The sequence below is a fragment of the Sebastes umbrosus genome, chromosome 6 (genome assembly GCF_015220745.1).
Source record: "Sebastes umbrosus isolate fSebUmb1 chromosome 6, fSebUmb1.pri, whole genome shotgun sequence".
In the NCBI taxonomy this organism is placed as follows: domain Eukaryota; kingdom Metazoa; phylum Chordata; class Actinopteri; order Perciformes; family Sebastidae; genus Sebastes; species Sebastes umbrosus.
Genome location: NC_051274.1, coordinates 21294796 through 21312650, shown reverse-complemented (window position 1 = coordinate 21312650; position 17855 = coordinate 21294796). Strand labels below are relative to the sequence as shown.

The following is a 17855-nucleotide window of genomic DNA, read 5'->3' as shown; positions in this document are numbered from 1 at the left end:
GTGAGCACCGACACACACACTGTTATCAGACTCAGCTGTCATTCTCAGTTAAAGGCAGACTAACATCATGACTGTGGCACGGCCGTTGGAAACTCTGCTTGATGTATTTTACATGAGATCTACAGTGTAGTGCTTCACTGTTGCTTTTATTATATAAATGCTGAAGGAATGTCACAAAACCTCTCTCTTCCTGTATGAAATAAAAAATGGAGGCTGTGCATTCAGAGTACATCTGCTGCTGCTGCTGCTGCAACTGTACAGTACAGCTGTACTAGCTGTGTGTGACTATATTTGTCCTCCCCTCCTTCTCTCTCTTGCAAGGGGACAGGAGAGTCAAGAGCTGGACGCTTGCCAAAAGAGGCCGGCCCGCCATGCAGCTGAAACTTTTACAAGCCAAGCAGGAAGAGACGCGGGGAGCGATCGAAGAAGAAAAGGAGGAAAAAGAAAAAGTGAGAGACATCTGAGCTCCTTTTCTCTCCGTCTCCCTGTCTCTCTCCTCTCTGTGTCTGTCTGTCTCTCTCTCTTTTCTTCTTTTTATGCCTTGTTAAAGCCATACTGTACCATTGGCAGGGGGGTAAGTGTAGGGCTGGAGGACAGGACGGGAGGGGAGGAGAAGGAGGGAGGGGGGGGACGGGACTTTGGGTTCAGAGAGTTCAGCTGAGGAGAGAAATAAATGCATAAACAACAAAGGAGACGTGACGTCAGGTTGAGGGGCTGTCCAACCTGCTGGCTGAATCTGAGCCTCCATGGAAGAACCGGATTGTTCGCACCACGTGTGTGTATCCGCCTGTGTACAGTATGAATGTGTGCGTGTGTGTGTCCATTGTCCTATATTCGAGAAAAGACTCATGTGGAGTTTAAGCAGAGAAGCTGGACTATTGTGGTCTGTTTTGTCTCCGTGGTGAGTGTTTGAGGACTGGGAGAGCCCTCCAAAAAAATGTTTGGTCAGTTTGAGGACTAAATAACTCAGGTATTACAGCAGCTGCAACGACGGAATTAACTGTTTCGAGTACAAAAGCTTTGCTTTTTTTTTGTCTTCGAGTGAGTTTTAAAAAGAAGAGAGTGTTTGTTTGTAGTTTAAAAAGTGCTCCTGTTTTTTCTTAGAATTGCACTCTGCATTTTCAAAAATGACGTCAGCTGAGGAGCGAGCTCCGATTGGTTGGCTCGGCTCGGGATACCCGCTCAAACGCCGGCGATTGGTTTAAAAGCATGCTATAGAGAAGGTCGGCCATTTATGAACAGATGGATTTATGTTTTCTCTCCCAATGATTGGGGTCATCTGGAGGCGACAGCTCGCTGATCCAAGATCCGCACTGGTGTTCAACTGTCTTGCTGGTGTGAGAAAGCGAAGGGAGACCTGGGAAAGATGCCAATGGCTGGAGAGAAAAAAAAAAGTGACATTCTCTGAATTATCCACCGTCCTCGCTCATTGATTCATTTAGCTGAACTCTCTCAAATCCCTCCCACCGAGGAGGGCAGATATTATCCCCGATGGAAGGAGAGGACGAATTTGCGCAAGGATGGTGGGGGGACGCGGGGAAAAGCGGGCAGAATAAAGATGTCGAAAAATACTCCTCTTTGAGGCGAGAGAACTTGACAACAAATCGGTTTAGAGTTCGAATCGCAACCCGGTATTCATTGTAGAAATACGGTGAGATGGAACAGTATGGCAGAAGTGCTTGTCTCTCTCGCCGTCTGTCTGCTGCTGCAGGATAGAATAAGTACAGTACGAAGGTGAGAGGTGTGTTTGAGATGATTAACATAGAAATTCTCGGAGTACTCCCAGCTGCTGTCCCGCTGTTTTGTGTCATCGCGCGACAGTTTCTTCTCTTTCTTTTTTTTATTGTCTGTCTGTGTCTCACTCTCTTTCTTAACTCTTTTTCTCTGACTCCTCCTCTTTCTGCTCTCTCTCTCTCTCTCTCTCTATCTCTCTCTCTCTCTCTCTCGCTACAGCATGTCCCTCCCTTCCTCTTTCTGTCTCTACACCCCCCTCATCCTCCCCTCCTTTTTCTCCCCTTCCCTCTTGGCAGCAGTGCCAAAGTGGGCAGGCGGACCGAGGCAAACACAGCACAGGGCAGAGCAGAGGGCGATCCAAAGGCTGGCGAATTGATTATGTGTGTGTTTGTGTTTTAAAGTGTCCTCCGTCTGTGTGTTTGCCTCCGGTTTTTCGGTCATACGCAACTGCAAGTAACGTGAGTCTATTGTGAGTCTCTTTTTTTGTTGTGCTCAGTGTGTTTGATACTGTGGCTTGTGTGCGATTTCTGTGTATGTGTTATAGGGCTGTGTGAGAGCAGACGTCCCTCTGTCACCCTGTGTACGGACAGACGCACTCACGCCAGTAGGAGGGGATTGTGGGAAGGGGGTGTAGCTCTCAGAGGGTGTGCTCTACTCCTCTCTTTTCCCTTCTTCCCGCCATCACGGCCCTCTTCTCCTCCAGTCCTCCGGCCCAGCCCGCCGCTCACGTACAGGCTCCAGGTATTTTTCTTTTTTATCCTGCGACACCTCTTCCCATCTCTTTCACAGCCCTATAATCTTTCTCCTGCAGTTCCTCTTGCCCCTCTTCTCTGTCCTTCGTCTTGGTCTTTCTCCTGTAATATGTGTCTATCGTCGTCAGTTGCCACGCTGCACTCCGCTCGCCGCCATTTTGGCTCAATGGACATAGCAGGAGAAACTTTTCTAGAGCTCAGGGGGACTCCTCGACTCCCTGCTGACCATCCTCTTTCTCCTCCTTCCATTATCTCCTTTTTTTCCTCCCTGTCCCTGTCCCCCTCTTCCTCTCTCTCCCCTCTCTGCTCCAGGACAGCAGGCTCTGACAGGGTGGTAAACAGTCTTTCTGTGGCTTTCCATACCGAACAGGTGTCTCTTTGTAGACTGGCAGGAGGAAGGACAGGCCTCTTCGGTTACTTTCTGACCTCAGAAGGGTCGACCGAGCCAGAGAGCCGTTGTTGTGTTCAGGTCAGTACAAGTTTAGCTGCACCCACAGGGCAAGTGAGGCACTTGGCAGGTCTCTTATCACCCAGAGCCGTTATGATAACTAGTACCAGGGCAATATTGACTTTGTTTCCCCCTTCGCGCGCTGTTTGCACTTTCTGCCACTGTTAGAATTCAGATATGTGGCGGTTGTTTCACAGGAACATACCATGTTTGTGCGCGACTTTTATCTCTCTGAGGTCTAGAGGTGTGACAGTTTGTTAAAAGGTGGCAACTGTACCCTTTGCCTCGACACACTGCGTTATAAAGCTACTGTATATGAGACTTTGTACTTCAGAGGAAACCGAGGCAGAAATGAAACCGAGTTAGGTCAAACAAACAGACGACGTGGTAAAGAAGTGTTTTAATGTTGGTAGTTGGTTCGCATTGTGTATCAGTAAAGCTGTTGATTTATTTGCCTGTTGAAAAAGAACGTAAACAGTAGCATTAGTCTGATTGATGTGTGTCTTACTCAGCATATTATTCAAATTACACTGCGTACTTTGATTAGAGGCCAGACTGCCATGAAACAAAAGCATAATATCAATGTTGCACTCTCCGAGTTAGAAACAGGATATGTAAATTAATCAACAACCGATTTGATCAACCTACTTTCAGAAGGGGAAATGTAACACAGATTGAATTATCTGCTTATTGTTTTTACAATTTGGACTGCTTATTGTTAGTTATGTATTTTGATCTAAATACAGGTTGAGGTTAAGATGGCGCCTTCATGCCACGTGTTTATGAAACGGTGAATATGAGCAGACCCTTTCAACATGCCCCTCACAATTCGTGGGTATACTACTCCTAATTCCCCTGCGTCAGCCTCTGTCGTTTATAAAAAAACGATCAGCTTCGGCATTAAGCAGCAACTGAATTTACAAAAAAAAGAACCTCTCTTTATGTACTGTATGTCGACATGTGACAGTGACAAGAGGAAAATGCTAGGAAAGAAGAAGCTGTAGAAGCAGAGAGAGAACAAGGGTTACAGAGACAGAAAGAGAGAGGTAGGAGTGGGAGAGCTCTGTTCCCGCCCCTCTCTTATCCTCAGATGAACTTATCGTGTTGCCTCATAATGTTTCTGAGTTTTTCCTCCTAGAGGCAGTCAGGCTAACTTCCTGCATTCAGCCTCAACATAGCTGATTGGTTGATAATCTTGGCTGACCAGCCACGGTTTTTGCAGCGAGGCAACAGGAAGTTTCTCTTCTCGTGCAGGAAGCTGCAGCTGCTTTCGTCCTGACAGACAACCACTTTGCACGCATATACTCTCTTTGTATACATGCGCACAAATATGCATGTATGCATGCATGCGTGTTTGTGTGTGTGTGTGTGTGTGTGTGGCCTGCTCTGTGTGGCATTATGCTATAACATGTGGGCGTGTAGCAACATGCCAGGCCAGGCAGCAGAGCTATCAGAAACATTTGAAACCATGGTAACTGCACATCTCATCAGGACATTAGCAAGAGCATAGACAAGTGGAAAAAGAGGAGAGGGGATCGAGAGAGAGAAAATGAAGAGGAGGAAAGAAACGTTTGATGTACATTTTCTTCGTTCAGATGTTTAAGAAAGACATCTGGGCACATCTGGGTAATTGGAGGGTATACTTTAATACAACGGTAACTCAGAAAGTGTCCTATTTTTCATTTATCAGCTAATAACTCTCTTTCTATTGAAGAAACCAATATTAAAATGCACTTCTAATGTTGTGACAAACTAACCTGAGAATCTGAAAGTAGGAGAAAAGTGAAATGAGTGCGCCACCTTTTTAAACACTGATCAGTCAACTTAGCTCCACTTCTGCGTGTGTATCTATGCTTGAAATGGTTGTTGGACACTGTGATAGTCAACACAATGGCTCCCTTATACTGCCTGCCTTATCTGGGTCATACTATCTTTTCATCAAACACATGCCTGACATGTTTACCTAGCTCTTATGCCTGTGAGCCTAATAGTTGTGAGTGTGCAGCCCTCTATCTCGCAAAACAGAGCCCAGTTGATGGCATAGGACTGGAAGCATTTTCATTTAATTAACATTTAGCGAACCAGGATCAGATAAGGATGAGCTTCTTTCATATACACAGGTCAAGCAACCGTGTGCTGTGTCTACCAGCATGTATATGCATATGGCAGCGTATTTCTGTGTACATGCATACACGTGAGCGTGAGCCTTGTGTTGTTTGCGCTTGGTTAATGAGGATATATAGAGCGGGCACCATGCCAAGCGGGCACGGAAGAGGCTCCCGTCTTTATGTCCTTTAATGTAGGAATCAGGCATTCCTTAGGGGGAGTGGGGAAGATGGAAAAGCAGGTACGATAAAATCACCATAGCGCCCTATTGAGGATCAGCCCTCTTTCTCGTATCTGCCAGGTACGCATGGACACTATTTTTCTCTGGACACCAGTAAGACAAGACATCCGCTTGCATCTTTTTAACTGTGGGAATTCTTCGTCCTGCCATTTATTGTGTGGCATACTTCCTCTGCCAACTCCAGCTCCCCCCCCCCACAGCTCCTCCTCCTCCTTTTGCCCACCATCACCACCTCCTTCCTCCCTCATTGAAATTCTGCCTGGCACACAGACACTGCCCATTCTTGGCACAAAGCTCAGAGAGAGAGAGAGAGGGAGAGAGAGAGAGAGAAACACATAAGAACCTCTACCAATCGTCTGGTGCCCCCTCCGTTGTGTCTGCCAAGCATTCATCCCATCTCGCGGACCAAGGGACCAGGCAATCCAATAGGTATTTCCCTGCCTCTGCTTCCTGCGAAAAATCTGCTCCCATTCTGAGGAGTTTTGTTGGCAACTGAGCGCGCCGTGTGTGTTTGGGGATTCGCTGATTAATTTGTGTGTTTACGCCGTTTGTACTGGGTGAGGAATGAATCTGGCGAAACCCGCATCCTTTCACAGTGTCGGGGAGGAAGCTACAGCCTATTGCTTCGACGATAATTTTGTCTTCATTTTGGCTTTTGATTTGTCAAAGATGGTGCAGTTGTGGTGGCTTTTCGTGTGTTTTGATAGCACAGAATGGTTGATAGAAGTTTGTAAAACCTTTAAAATAAACACTGGTAATTCAGTGTAGCAGCCATTGTGATTTTGTTCTTTTTAATTTTCCTATTTTATAGTTGTGGCAGGATTATGAAATGAAATCATTTAAAATAAATATTGGATGTTGCATGTCTGAAACAGAGCCAGATGTGGGCTTTATAGATGCTGTTGCTGTACATCTGTTTGTTATAGAAAAAGATAAAATTCACAGTGCTTCAACTGTTTTTTTTGGTTGGAAAACCCAAAGGAAACATGTAACTGTCACCCAAAGAAAGATTAACATAGTAAAGCAGGAAATTGTTTCCAGAAAAACATTTCCTGGTTGATCACAGCAGAGCAGCTTTGTCAGAGGGCAAGTGAGGACAAAGTCTGTGTTTCTTGGCTTACACAAAATACTGCTAATAAGAATTTACTACCATTTAGCTGTAATTCTGCTGTGACATACTGTCCGATAGGCAAATGAGATTAACTCAGGAGGCCACGTTTCTTCCTATCCTCGCCTTTTCTTCAAGACCCTCCCGGCTGGAGGCTCATTTATTTCAGAGCTGTTGACAGAGAAAATGATTTGCCCCAGCCGAGCCGTGCGTGCCCCTTTCATGTGCCATAGACAAAGTCCACGATCACAGACGACAGCGCCCAATAGAGCTCACATGACTAACCGGGTTTGGCCTCTGTGTTTCCAAAACAGTCAGGAGTTGTAGGGGACACCAATTTTCGCAATTAACCCAGACGCACAGAATTTCCCACAAGCATTTAAGTCTTTTTTTTTTTTTTAATTCGAGTCCATGCTCAGATGTCCTGTTAAATCTTCATTAATTTGACCCGTTCCCCCCCCCCCCAGTACACTGTGTCATATCACTATTAGTCTGCCTTCCAAACACAGCTCCAGTCAGGGGGACGTTTTCTCGGCGACCAAACAGAGCTCGTAGATCTGTCACTGGCACGGTGGCAGAGTTGGGCATCATGCCAACACCCCCCCCCACACCCCCTTCTGTCTGTCTGGTCTTCTGTAATCAGACTAGCAGGGTCTACTGCATGCTAACTATGGGCTGGTCTGGACCCAGTCTCAGGGGTTGTGGCTGTATGCTAATTTATGCAAGAAGTGTACCTCCTAACCCCTTCTCTGTCTATCTGAGGCCCAGGTCTGGCATTTAGTCTGGCACTCATTAACCCTTCAGTGGCTGCCATGTTAACCTGCTGGCACATCCCAACCTTTCTCCCATAAGAGTTTAGCTGCCTGAGGATGAGCCAAGTCCTTCTTTAGTGAAATTAATCAAAGTTTAGGAAATCAAATCTGCTTGTTCTTTGCCAAATGTTTTGATCGAACCAGAAGCCGAACTGTTAATGGTACCAGAAACATGCCGTATGTGAACGTTCCAGCTGTCTCGATAAGTATTGTCCGAGCTGCTCTCTTACTTTGTACCCGTGACAGCGAGTGTGTCGTTGGGTCTGTTGGCTTCGAACTCAGCGCTTGGCACAAAATTGATTCTCCATCACTGTCGATAGAACAGCCGCTCTTTCTTCCTCGCGAGGCAGACAAAACCCCGAAAGGTAGACCTTATAGTGTTTTTAAGCAGACCTAAAATGGCCGATGTGCGAGACGCCATTTTGTGCTTCCTCGTTGTGTTTTGGGGGGCAGAATCCCAGCCTTGTATTCAATCAGAGGCAGCTGGTGGAAGCCATATTTGCAGGCATCTGTGTGTGTACCTCCGTCTGAGAAGCAGCAGCCAGCCTACACAGGGATAGCCCGCTGGAATGAGCTCAGTTTTTGGCAAAAACGGAAACGAATTCCTGGCACAGAGTCGAGCAGCTCCTTTTTTTTTTCTCTCTCTCTCTCTCTCTCTCTTTTCGATCACATGCCAGAGAAGCCAGTGAGTTGTTTGTTGGGCTTTCACACATTAGTGCTCTCACTTTCCGATGTCTGCTTACCGTTAAATTATTTGTCTTTGATTTATTTTAATGGAGCGGATTTCTTAAAAGACATTCAGCTCCGCATCGAAAAGAAAGAAAGAAGCTGGGTTGATCGATGAGGATGTGCCAATATGCAAAATCTTATTTTGTTAAGAAGTGATAGACGATTCTCCAAATGTTGTCCGTTTTAAGGCTTGTTGTTATGACGCAGTTTTTCAGCCACAAGTCGTGATTTTTGAACCATTTCCATGAACAAAAACAAAAAGATAAAACTGAAGATACGATTACACTCCTTTGTGCTGGGATTTGAACACATCAGTCGAAAATGTAAACGTAAATATACACTTAAAAAATGACAGTCCTACCCTATTTTGCATGTATTTAACAGAGAAATAGTCATAAATAGTTAATTAAGATAACCCTCTCTGTGTTTTTTTCTTTGTACCATTGCAGGACAGTTACCTTTGTGGATCTTTGAAGCGGAAGCAACATGGATGCTGTCCTTGGGGCTGAGGTAGTAGATTGAATAGTTGTGGGGTTGTGTAACCTCTTTTTGAGATAACTATACAATCTACTGTCTTTCCCAAGGAGACAGCCAGGTCAGCCACTCGCCGACTGTCACCTCCAGATGGGCGAACATGCCGTCCAATCAAAACGCACGCTTGCAAGCAGCAATCAACACAATGCACTATGTCGAGCATTGTTTTTTTGTTTGTTGCTAGAGCAGGTTAATTAGGTCTACCAGGACGTGAAGGTGTGGTGTGTCTGATTTGGGTTCTGTCAGGGTGAGGTAGTAGGTTGTATAGTTTGGTGGACGGGATTGCACCCTGCTCAGGTGATAACTATACAGTCTATTGCCTTCCTTGAGGAGCTCACTGAACACTCATCAATGCTCAACACACTCTCATGATGGTATCACGTTTATTTGTAGATTTCAGAAAGAAAGGAGCGAGTAGATATGTGCTGCAAAAAGGAAAGGGATGAATTGACTGAAATGACAAAAAATATGTACATCTCAATAAAGTCATATGTGCCTCAAAAACTCAGTGAATGAGATCTTGAAATTGTTTTGTTTGTCACCTACTGCAACTTTGATGGTTTCATGGTTTGTGTACAACAGCAGCTAGTGAGTTCGTTAGTCGACAGCACCCTCCGGTGGAGATTCGGGAGATAGCTGTGACTTAAATAAAGTTTGCAGATAAAGGTGTAGGTGGATTAAGTTTCATTCAAACGAAACACTGCGCACAAATTCGCTCACTGGATTCTTGTATTTCCTCAGTTGGTGTTATGTGTAATAAATGATTGTTGGATGCAGTAATTGTCAGATTTTCTTGTGTGAGTGAGTGAAAAACCTCCTGACACATGCTGGATTTAAAATGACTGTTAAGGCGTGGTCATCCCTCCTGATCCACACGTCTCTGTGTGATTGGCTCGGCTGCCTTTTATCGATCGGCGAGCTCGCTTGTCCCCATGGCAACAGTTCAGCCTCACGATGAAGCGCCTCCATATTTGACTGTAGGCCTGTTGGATCTTTGGGATGCGACAAGCGTAGACCACAGGGTTGACTGCCGAGTTGGCATGAGACAGCAGAATACCTGGGGGAAAAAAATGGATTTGTTACTGCTGGTAAGTAGTTATCTGTAAATATGTGATATTTAAAGCCTCTGGGGGAGCTTTTTCAAACAAATCTTGCAGACTGCGAGTACAAGACTGTCACCTGCCTGTATAGAGCGTCCCCCGTGTGACAGCTTGAGGACCGTGAAACAGCAACAGACAGTTCATCAGGTGCAGAGGAATCCAGCAGCTGGCAAACAAAATGAGAACCAGAGCCAGGGAGCAGGCCAGCCTCTTCTCCCTGAGCAGAGAGGCCTGGGCCTGGGGACAGCTCTCCTTCAGACGGCCCTGCAGGCTCCAGAAGATTCGAGTGTAGAGGAGGGTCATGACCAGCAGGGGTGCCATGACACAGCCCAGGAAGTTGAAGTAAACCATGAAGGGGAGGGAGATAACTGAGAGGAAGGTGCAGGGCGGAGAGATGAAGGAAGAGGAGGAGGATGTATTGGTGGAATCAGATGATAGAGAGGAGGAGGTGTGGTTGCGCCAGCCAAACAGAGGGGTGAACCCCAGCAGGCAGGAAAGAGTCCAACACACAGACACGGCAATACATGTACGCCTCTGTGTGGCCAGGGCTTTGTATCTGACAATGAGGGATAAAACAAAAAGAGGGGGATTATTTCTACAAATCAACAAGCAAGTATCCATATAGGTTTTCTAGCAGTGTTTCAGAGTGCGTATAATCTCACCTGAGCGGTGTGTGTAACCGGAGGTATCTATCCACGGCGATAGCAAGCAGTGACAGCACAGACGCCTGAGTCAGCACGAGCACGACACAGCTGAGAAGTAGGCAGAGGTCAGGGGTCACGCTCACCCAGCCGTCCAACAGTACAGCCAGGGGCACGGCGGCCACGCCCACCAGGAAGTCAGCCACAGCCAGGGAGACGAGGAAGCAGAAGGTGGGCTCTCGGAGGGAATCCCGGATACCAATACACACCGCACACACCACCAACACATTGCCAAGGCAACAGGCCACAGCGATAAGCACTTCTAGTACTGTGTAGGCCACCCAACTCCAATCAGCCATCACTGAAGATGGAGACCAGGGAGGACAGAGAAACTGTTAAGTGTCCTTGAAGGCTGTGGACAGGTGGGATGAATTCCACAGGAAAGTTAAATCCAACATAATCCTATGGTTGTTGTTCAGATAGCGTGTTCCTTCCTGCTTTCAGCTCTCGGCTTCAAATGACCAGAATTACATTGAGCAGATGCTTTTTATACGCAAACATGCATGCGCCTCTGTGTGTGCACACACAACAACAGGCGAGGAGTGCACTCCATGGAGACGCCATCTGTATTTCATCAGTGAGTGAAAATCCTCTGATAAATGTGCTTCAGTAGCCATAAAAGGAGAGGACCTCCGAATGAACCATGTCACGTTTTTCACACAACAGGTGTGTACTCTGATCTTTTACGATGTACGTCGAAGTAGTAATACTACAATATAGAAATACTGAACTACAAGTAAAGCAAAATGTATTTAAAATATCAAAGTTTCCAGTTTCAGATTGTCATGTTTTGATATGTGTTATATTATTAAATAAACTGCGTTTTAATGTAACTGTTTGATCAGTCTGAACTACTCTATATTTTCTAATCTTCCTGGGGTCTACACCACGTAAAAGCAATAAGTACATAAAAACACATTAAGATACAAATACAAACACAATCCAATCCAACGATCCAATCCTAGCTGACATTGGGCGAAGGCGGGGTACACCCTGGACAGGTCGCCAGACTATCACAGGGCTGACACATAGAGACAGATAACCATTCACGCTCACATTCACACCTACGGGCAATTTAGAGTCAACAATTAACCTAACCTGCATGTCTTTGGACTGTAGAGGAAACCGGAGACCCCGGAGGAAACCCACGCTAACAAGAGGAGAACATGCAAACTCCACACAGACGGGCCCCAAGCCGGCCTCGAACCTGCAACCCTCTTACTGTGAGGCGTAGAAATAACTAATTACAAGTAAAACTTACAAATAGGACACCTGAGATAGCATAGTGATGGGGCAGTTTGATCGATCACAATGCATCACATTTTAAAAGTTGATCATATGTTTTATATGTAAAATCTAAATCTGAAAAGTAACCAAAGCTGTTAAATAAATGTATCGGAGTAAAAGGTAAAGAACAAGTAAGTACAGTACTAGTATTAGTAATTAGGTACTTTTCAGCAATCATGACTGTAAATATGTCAGAACAAGTACTTGAACAAAAGAAATCTGCTCTGCAGTAGCTACAGTCTATCCTGCATGACAGATGTGTGTTGAATATTAAGTCATTTCCCCCCCTGTCACCTGGTTTTTAGCATGCGTGTGTGGCTGAATCATTTGACTATGAAATTTTAATTGCTCTACTTTGTCAACTTCAAAGAAAGTGACATCTCTAATGTGTGTCTGTGTGTCCTGCTACTCTGTAGGGCTTTTCACGCTATTGCACTTCGCCCCAGGCTAACTGAGCTGTAAGCTTGGGGCTAAGAAAGCATGTTCCGACCAACGGACGTTTAACCCAGGGATAGTAGAAGTGCAGTGTGAATCGTATAGCCCTGGGCTTAGGTTAACCCTGAGTTAATAATGGGTGTGTGAAAAGGGGTTAAATTATCCCAGGGTCAACTCTTAGCTCAGGGTTGGGCTGAGAGCTGAACATGTAAAAAAGCCAGTGTGTCAGGGGACTTTGTAGATGTTACTGATTAACTGGTCTGTTATTAAAGCCGCTATTTCAACGCATGCTTACTTTGCATACAGTTTTGGCTACGGGTGTGTGTTTGTGTTTTATAAGGGCATCTGTGTTTGCTTGGCTGATGTGCACCACATAGTAGTAGCCTACGTCTTTGTTCAGATAGATAGATAGATAGACAAAATGTATCAGGTGTTCTGAAAATATTTTAATTTATTTCATCTTGACACAAACAGATCATGTTTACACAATTTTTGCTAACAAGTCTATAAAGTGATCTTATATCTGCTGAATATCTGCAATACAGAATCACGAAAAAAAACAGAAAAACACACTTTTTTATTTTAAGAACGATTTAAGTTCTACTTATAAAGTAGATATTAAGTGATAACCTTTTAGATTTACATTATTTTTAATGCCAGTCTCACCTACAGTGGTTCATCTTCTGGCTTCTCAAATACTCAGTACTCATTTGTTTCTACATGCCATAGAATTAGAATGAACAGAAAGGACATTGAAGAGGTTCCGCACACTTTCAAAAATGCTTTTTTGAGCTGTAATATGACTGTACTGTGATGAAACACACCAATGCTGGTGTTAATATTGACATTACTTATCAAATTTAGAAAAATTGGCATTTCATGGGTTGGAAAAAAACGCCATCTATTGTTTTAAATCAGCCCTGAACCTTTCAAGGCCAATGCTGATATAGAGTCGACCAATTGGGACTTATCTATGTCATGAAATTTTTATTTCAAAATAATGTTAACGCCCTCCAATCAGAGCAGTGGCTTGAGTTACTCTTTAATGGTACAACCCTCTGAATATCCATTGTGCTTAGTCTATTTCTATGCTTATATACACTCTCCATAATGCCTCCTACACTGTATTAGAGTTTCCTTGTAGGCCTCTCAGCGTCTTCTCATCGAACCTGTAGGTGAGCTTCCGCTTCACCTTCTTTATCTCGCCTGTGCTTCTGTAGTTCCTCAGCGCCCGCGCCATCTTCTGGTAGGTCATGGTCTTGCGGTTACCTTTTCGCCGGCCCCACAGCTGCGCCAGGCGCTCCTTGTTTTGGGAGGAGAACTGGAACGTGCCAGCCGAGGACTGGACCCACCAGATGCAGCTCCGCATCGATGGAGTCTGGAGCATCTCGAACAGGAACTGGAACAAACGCTCCTTCCTCTTTCCTGTTTAGGAGAAAGGGGATGTAAATACAAATATGAGGTGACAATGACTCATACATGATGCGTGTGAATAAGCAACCCAACAGAGGGCTTTACGCTAAATGTTTGGTGTGTAGATATGTTGACGTTTTGAGAGTTTTAGTGCTCATGTGGGGATGGATTTGTGTGTATACCTGAAAGTGGGACAAGAGGCAGGGGGTTTCTGTCCGTCCTGTCTCCCCTGTCAGACGATGGTGACGGGGAATCTCGGTATTCCTGGTACTGGGAGCTGCTGGACAGCGAGTCTGAGTCAATGCATGCCGGTGCCATGTAGGTGTACGCCTGAAAACATATTAATAATTCACAAATGTAACCATTCTCATATATCATGACTAGAGTCAATCAAAAAGTCTAATTTCTCACATTTAGCTATGAAAAAACTTGAATTTACTAAAAGGCTGAGGTCCTTGAACTCACCCATTGGTTGTCATGGGGACTAAGCCAGGCTGGAGGCAGGGCTTGCTCTTCATATTCCTCGTTAGGCGTGTGAGAGCCGAGGTGCCATTGATACGGATGCTGACCTGACCAGCTATTTTCTACGGAGAAAACATACAGTCAGATAAAAAGATACAGAAATACACAAGAGACACCTCCATCATCACGTCATCATCACACTAACCTATGATCCTGGTGCCCTGGTGGGAGTGTGTTTGCTGCCCCATGGTGGTCGGAGGTGAAGCGGGCATGTGTGCAGGCTGAACCTCCAGCGAGTGCTCCTGCAGGTACTCCTCGATGACCTCCAGGTCAACCTCGGGGCAGGAGGAGGGAGCCACTCTGCTCCAGGCCCCCCGACCTCCGCTCAGCCTGATCTCAGCCACATAAGCCATCTGACGGGAAACACAGCAGAACAGAGGCGTTCAGAAATAATACACACTTTTACGTGAGAGAGTTTGTCGAGTGATGCTGACGGAGAGAAAACACTTTGCATGACGGGTGGCATTTATCTCACATCAGTCGTAGCCTGAGGTGTTGTTATATTACCACACCTGCTGTTTTCTTTTGTTTCCATGAAAGCCCATTGTTGTGATGCACTTTTGTGCATCACACAGTGAATAATTTTACTCTGAGATCTGAAGATCGGGGATGCACTCATTCATCAATTTTAAATGAGCTGTGACTCATCCATTTTCTACTCGACATTCAGTGATCATTCTTGTATTATTATCATTTTTTTTTCTCCATCTAGCATAGATTTGTCAAAACAAATGACAAATGACAAAATGACACACGCTAATGACATTCACATGCAGCAGTGAATTGTGTAGTTCACCTGAGCTGTGTGTTTGTTGTGTTGGAAATGAGCCAGGCAACAACACTGTGACCGTGTGTATTTTAGTTTGACTGGCAAATTTATGCAAGTTTTTGTGCTTTCACCAGCACAGGTAACAGTGATGTGTGGCTGATAGTAGCTGCCATTCTTACAAATAACCTTTTACGCTCAACCAACCCACATCAGTTAACAAGATATTTTAGAGCACACTATTACAGAAACATACATTTATGTAAAATATAAATTATTTATCTTTGGCATTCATGGGCTAACTTAAAAAACAGAACACACACTAATTAAAATAAAATAAAATCAGCCTCACCGTTTCCATTCCTGCCAGCATACTTTACTCTGGAAAGAGAAAACACACATGTGAGACAGAATCAAAATTGAAGTGAGAAGTGAAAGCAGCAGTCACACATACTTCTCTAACATATCTGACCAGACAGTCATATGACAGCAAAAGACAAATAGATCAAGTCTGAATGAATGAGCACAACAATGGGGACTATCTTTACCTAGTTGAGGCAGAGAGGTGTGTGCTCCTGCGTCTGGTACGGCAAAGTTAGTAGTATCCTCAGGCGGTAGAGGGTGGAGACATGAGAATCCGAATGCTTCACCTGTGTGATGCTCCACCTGGACGTCACCTCTCTTATATTCTTTGCACACTTTTGGCCAAGCCCCTTTGGCGTGTAGAGTGTTGATAGAGTGGGAGTGGTTTACAAAATAAAAAGTTTTTTTTTCCCTTGCAGATTGTTTGGCGATGCTTGATATTCAGTGAGTGGTTTTAGCTTGTGAAGTTTTACTTCATGGAATTAAAATTTGTGGTGCATCTGTGGTCATTCTGCGGTTGTTCTTATCATTCTATTCACAACAGAGGTACCACGAAAGATAATATATGTTTGGCTTTGCAGAAAGGCTGAACAATGACGTGATAATTGAATCTGGGAGGTGGGGATGATCAGCAGAGAGGGAAGTCAATGAGATTATAGGACAAATGTACGTATGTTCTGAAGAAAGATGGATGTAACATCTGTGATGTATACTGAAAAACTCCACACACTTCCTCATATATTTGCATTACAATCTATTGTAAAGTACAACGTATTTACCCATACATACACCACACATGGGAAATGTTTATGAGGGTAGCCAGTTGACAGTACTCTCAAGCTTTTTTTCAATTTTAAGTTAAAGTATTTGAGTCTAAATGTATTTATGTTGACTGAACCCTATTAAATAAATGTCCACAAGACTAAATGAGGATCATGTTTGCAACAAGGTGGTAACAATTTACTTTAACCCCCCATATTTATAATCTATAAGCACTATATGAACTTCTTTATAGTGGGTAGAGCGGGTCGTCCTTTAACCTCAAGGTTGGTGGTTTGATCCCCAGCTCCTACTGTCTGCATGTCGAAGTGTCCTTGAGCGAGACAGTGAACTGCAAGTTGCTCCCCGGGCGCTTCACAGCAGCCCACTGCTCCTAAATGCTCAGGAGGGGTTAAATGCAGAGGTCAAATTTCAAGTACAGTATGTACCTGCATGTACAGACGAATACAATAAAGTTCATTATCTGTTTATATAACATCATCCAGTTGTGAATGCTTCACAGAAGGAGTTAATGACAACAACATTGTTAACACAACCTGATATCTGCTTACAGCTTCATTACAGTGTGTTATAAACCATTTATGAAACATTCATATGCTGATTTTGATTGCTAAATATGGGGGTTAAACTAAAGTGTTACCCTTAAGCCTCCTGCATCAGTAAGTGGTAACATTTTTCTGGCTATAATGGCATGCTCATTCATCATCAACTCTGCTCAGCACGCCATAGCCAAATACTCATCTGACTCATAGATCATCCAAAACCATTCTCCAAATAATATATCTAGAATATTGCTTTGGAGAATGGTTTAACTAACTGATTAGTTACTGAGTAAAAGTCAGATACGGAAACTAATTTCTGTGAACATTACTGCAACTCTGACATGTACCGGTACTATTTTTTAAAATGAACTTGCTAAGGCTTGTGCAGAAAAGTGACGATATCCTGAATGAACCATTGAGGGGAAGCAAACAGCCACAGGAATTGCATCACACCCATGTTAGGAACACAAAATGCCATTCATAGTTCATCGAGCATGTTCCTTTTTGTTTTTGCTACGTGTCTAATTCGTTCAGACGTGGATTCCAGTATACACTACTGACGCTGCAACATCTTTTTTTCACAGGGTCTGTGTCGCAGAGGGATTTCCCTAAAACATTCTGGGTCTGAGACATACGCCAACTATAACACAACACACCCGATAGACGCAAAGAGCCTGCTGTACAAACAGAGGCACCTGAGGACAACCTCACGTACAGTATAACAACCAACATATGCTGGGGGTTTTGAGTTAAATGAGACATCAATTCAGTTCCTCAGTGCTCAAAGTAAGGATGGTGATGCAATCATAAAAATATGACTGGATTGGAATCAAAGCCCCGAGGCGAAGCTTTGGCAGAATTTATTTCCATTGAACCGCCACACCTTTCAGTTTCCTGTACACTGGTCCAAAGACATGTAAATCATGTCAACTGCAAACTCTAATTGTTCATTGGTATGTCAGGTGCTCTCTGTATCAATGTGTTAACCCTTTGATGGACTCGTGTCACGTTTAAGGTGTTTCTTTTGCAATGCATGCTGGGTTGAAGCATGTAAATGTTGACCGATATATATTTAATCTCAAGAAATAAAACAAAACAGCAATGAAAAGTTAAAAAAATATCTTTGACACAGGTATTTATGGCCTGATAAGCCGTGTCATAATAAATCCAAATGCAGCGCCGCTAGCCTGCGACCTCCTTGGACTGATGATATATATATGACACGTATGTCATGGGTGAGGCAGCAGGTATTCACCCCCTGTGTTTTATTCCTGGGTTATCATCTCAACATGATAAAAACTCAAACTGTGCTTACAGGAACGGCTCAGTAACTTTATGACTTGTCAAGTTTTGTGGAGAAATTCATCACAGTGAAATATTACCACAGGTAGGGGACACTGTAAACCTATCAGAGTACACAAAGAAATGACATCGGGTCATGGAAGGTCAATATGGCAAAGTTTATCAGAACTTACTTGGTTG

At 44.2% G+C, this 17855-nt stretch overlaps 2 protein-coding genes and 1 long non-coding RNA gene across 8 annotated transcripts; 1 reads left to right on the top strand and 2 right to left on the bottom strand.

Moving 5' to 3' along the window:
• The first annotated feature begins 201 nt into the window (after nt 1–201).
• On the top strand, nt 202–8972 carry LOC119490313. Of its 5 annotated transcripts, none has more exons than XR_005207372.1 (4): nt 202–449; nt 2279–2475; nt 2799–2955; nt 8380–8972. It is a non-coding gene; the product is annotated as an uncharacterized LOC119490313 (long non-coding RNA). The 5 variants fall into 5 exon arrangements; XR_005207373.1 differs by lacking the exon at nt 202–449 and adding an exon at nt 764–901; XR_005207374.1 differs by lacking the exon at nt 202–449 and adding an exon at nt 953–1734.
• On the bottom strand, nt 8829–10717 carry LOC119490295 (adenosine receptor A1-like). The gene is made up of 3 exons (XM_037773593.1): nt 10227–10717; nt 9648–10120; nt 8829–9521 (listed from the first exon to the last, which is right to left on the bottom strand). The coding sequence occupies exons 1-3, from the start codon at nt 10562–10564 to the stop codon at nt 9310–9312; spliced, it is 1023 nt and encodes a 340-aa protein (XP_037629521.1). The 5' UTR covers nt 10565–10717; the 3' UTR covers nt 8829–9309.
• A 1703-nt stretch (nt 10718–12420) lies between these two features.
• LOC119490300 (transcription factor Spi-B) lies at nt 12421–17550 on the bottom strand. 2 transcript variants are annotated; one of them, XM_037773602.1, is made up of 6 exons: nt 15237–17549; nt 15041–15069; nt 14068–14275; nt 13866–13984; nt 13583–13730; nt 12421–13412 (listed from the first exon to the last, which is right to left on the bottom strand). In XM_037773602.1, exons 2-6 carry the CDS (start codon nt 15059–15061, stop codon nt 13105–13107), a joined length of 804 nt encoding a protein of 267 aa, XP_037629530.1. In that variant the 5' UTR covers nt 15062–15069; nt 15237–17549; the 3' UTR covers nt 12421–13104. The 2 variants fall into 2 exon arrangements, with proteins under 2 accessions (XP_037629530.1, XP_037629532.1); XM_037773604.1 differs by having other exon boundaries at nt 15041–17550.
• Between the last annotated feature and the right edge of the window lie 305 nt (nt 17551–17855).

Bases quoted from the DNA above. Each gene is read 5' to 3' on its own strand.
- LOC119490295 (XM_037773593.1), bottom strand. From the start codon at position 10,564: ATGGCTGATTGGAGTTGGGTGGCCTACACAGTACTAGAAGTGCTTATC. The intron at 10,121-10,226 runs GTGAGATTATAC...CCTCATTGTCAG, and splicing joins CGGTTACACACACCGCTCAG to ATACAAAGCCCTGGCCACAC. The intron at 9,522-9,647 runs GCAGGTGACAGT...TTTTTCCCCCAG, and splicing joins ACGGGGGACGCTCTATACAG to GTATTCTGCTGTCTCATGCC.
- LOC119490300 (XM_037773604.1), bottom strand. From the start codon at position 15,061: ATGCTGGCAGGAATGGAAACG. The intron at 14,276-15,040 runs GTGAGGCTGATT...GTTTCCCGTCAG, and splicing joins TGCTGGCAGGAATGGAAACG to ATGGCTTATGTGGCTGAGAT. The intron at 13,731-13,865 runs GTGAGTTCAAGG...ATATGTTTTCAG, and splicing joins GTCCCCATGACAACCAATGG to GCGTACACCTACATGGCACC.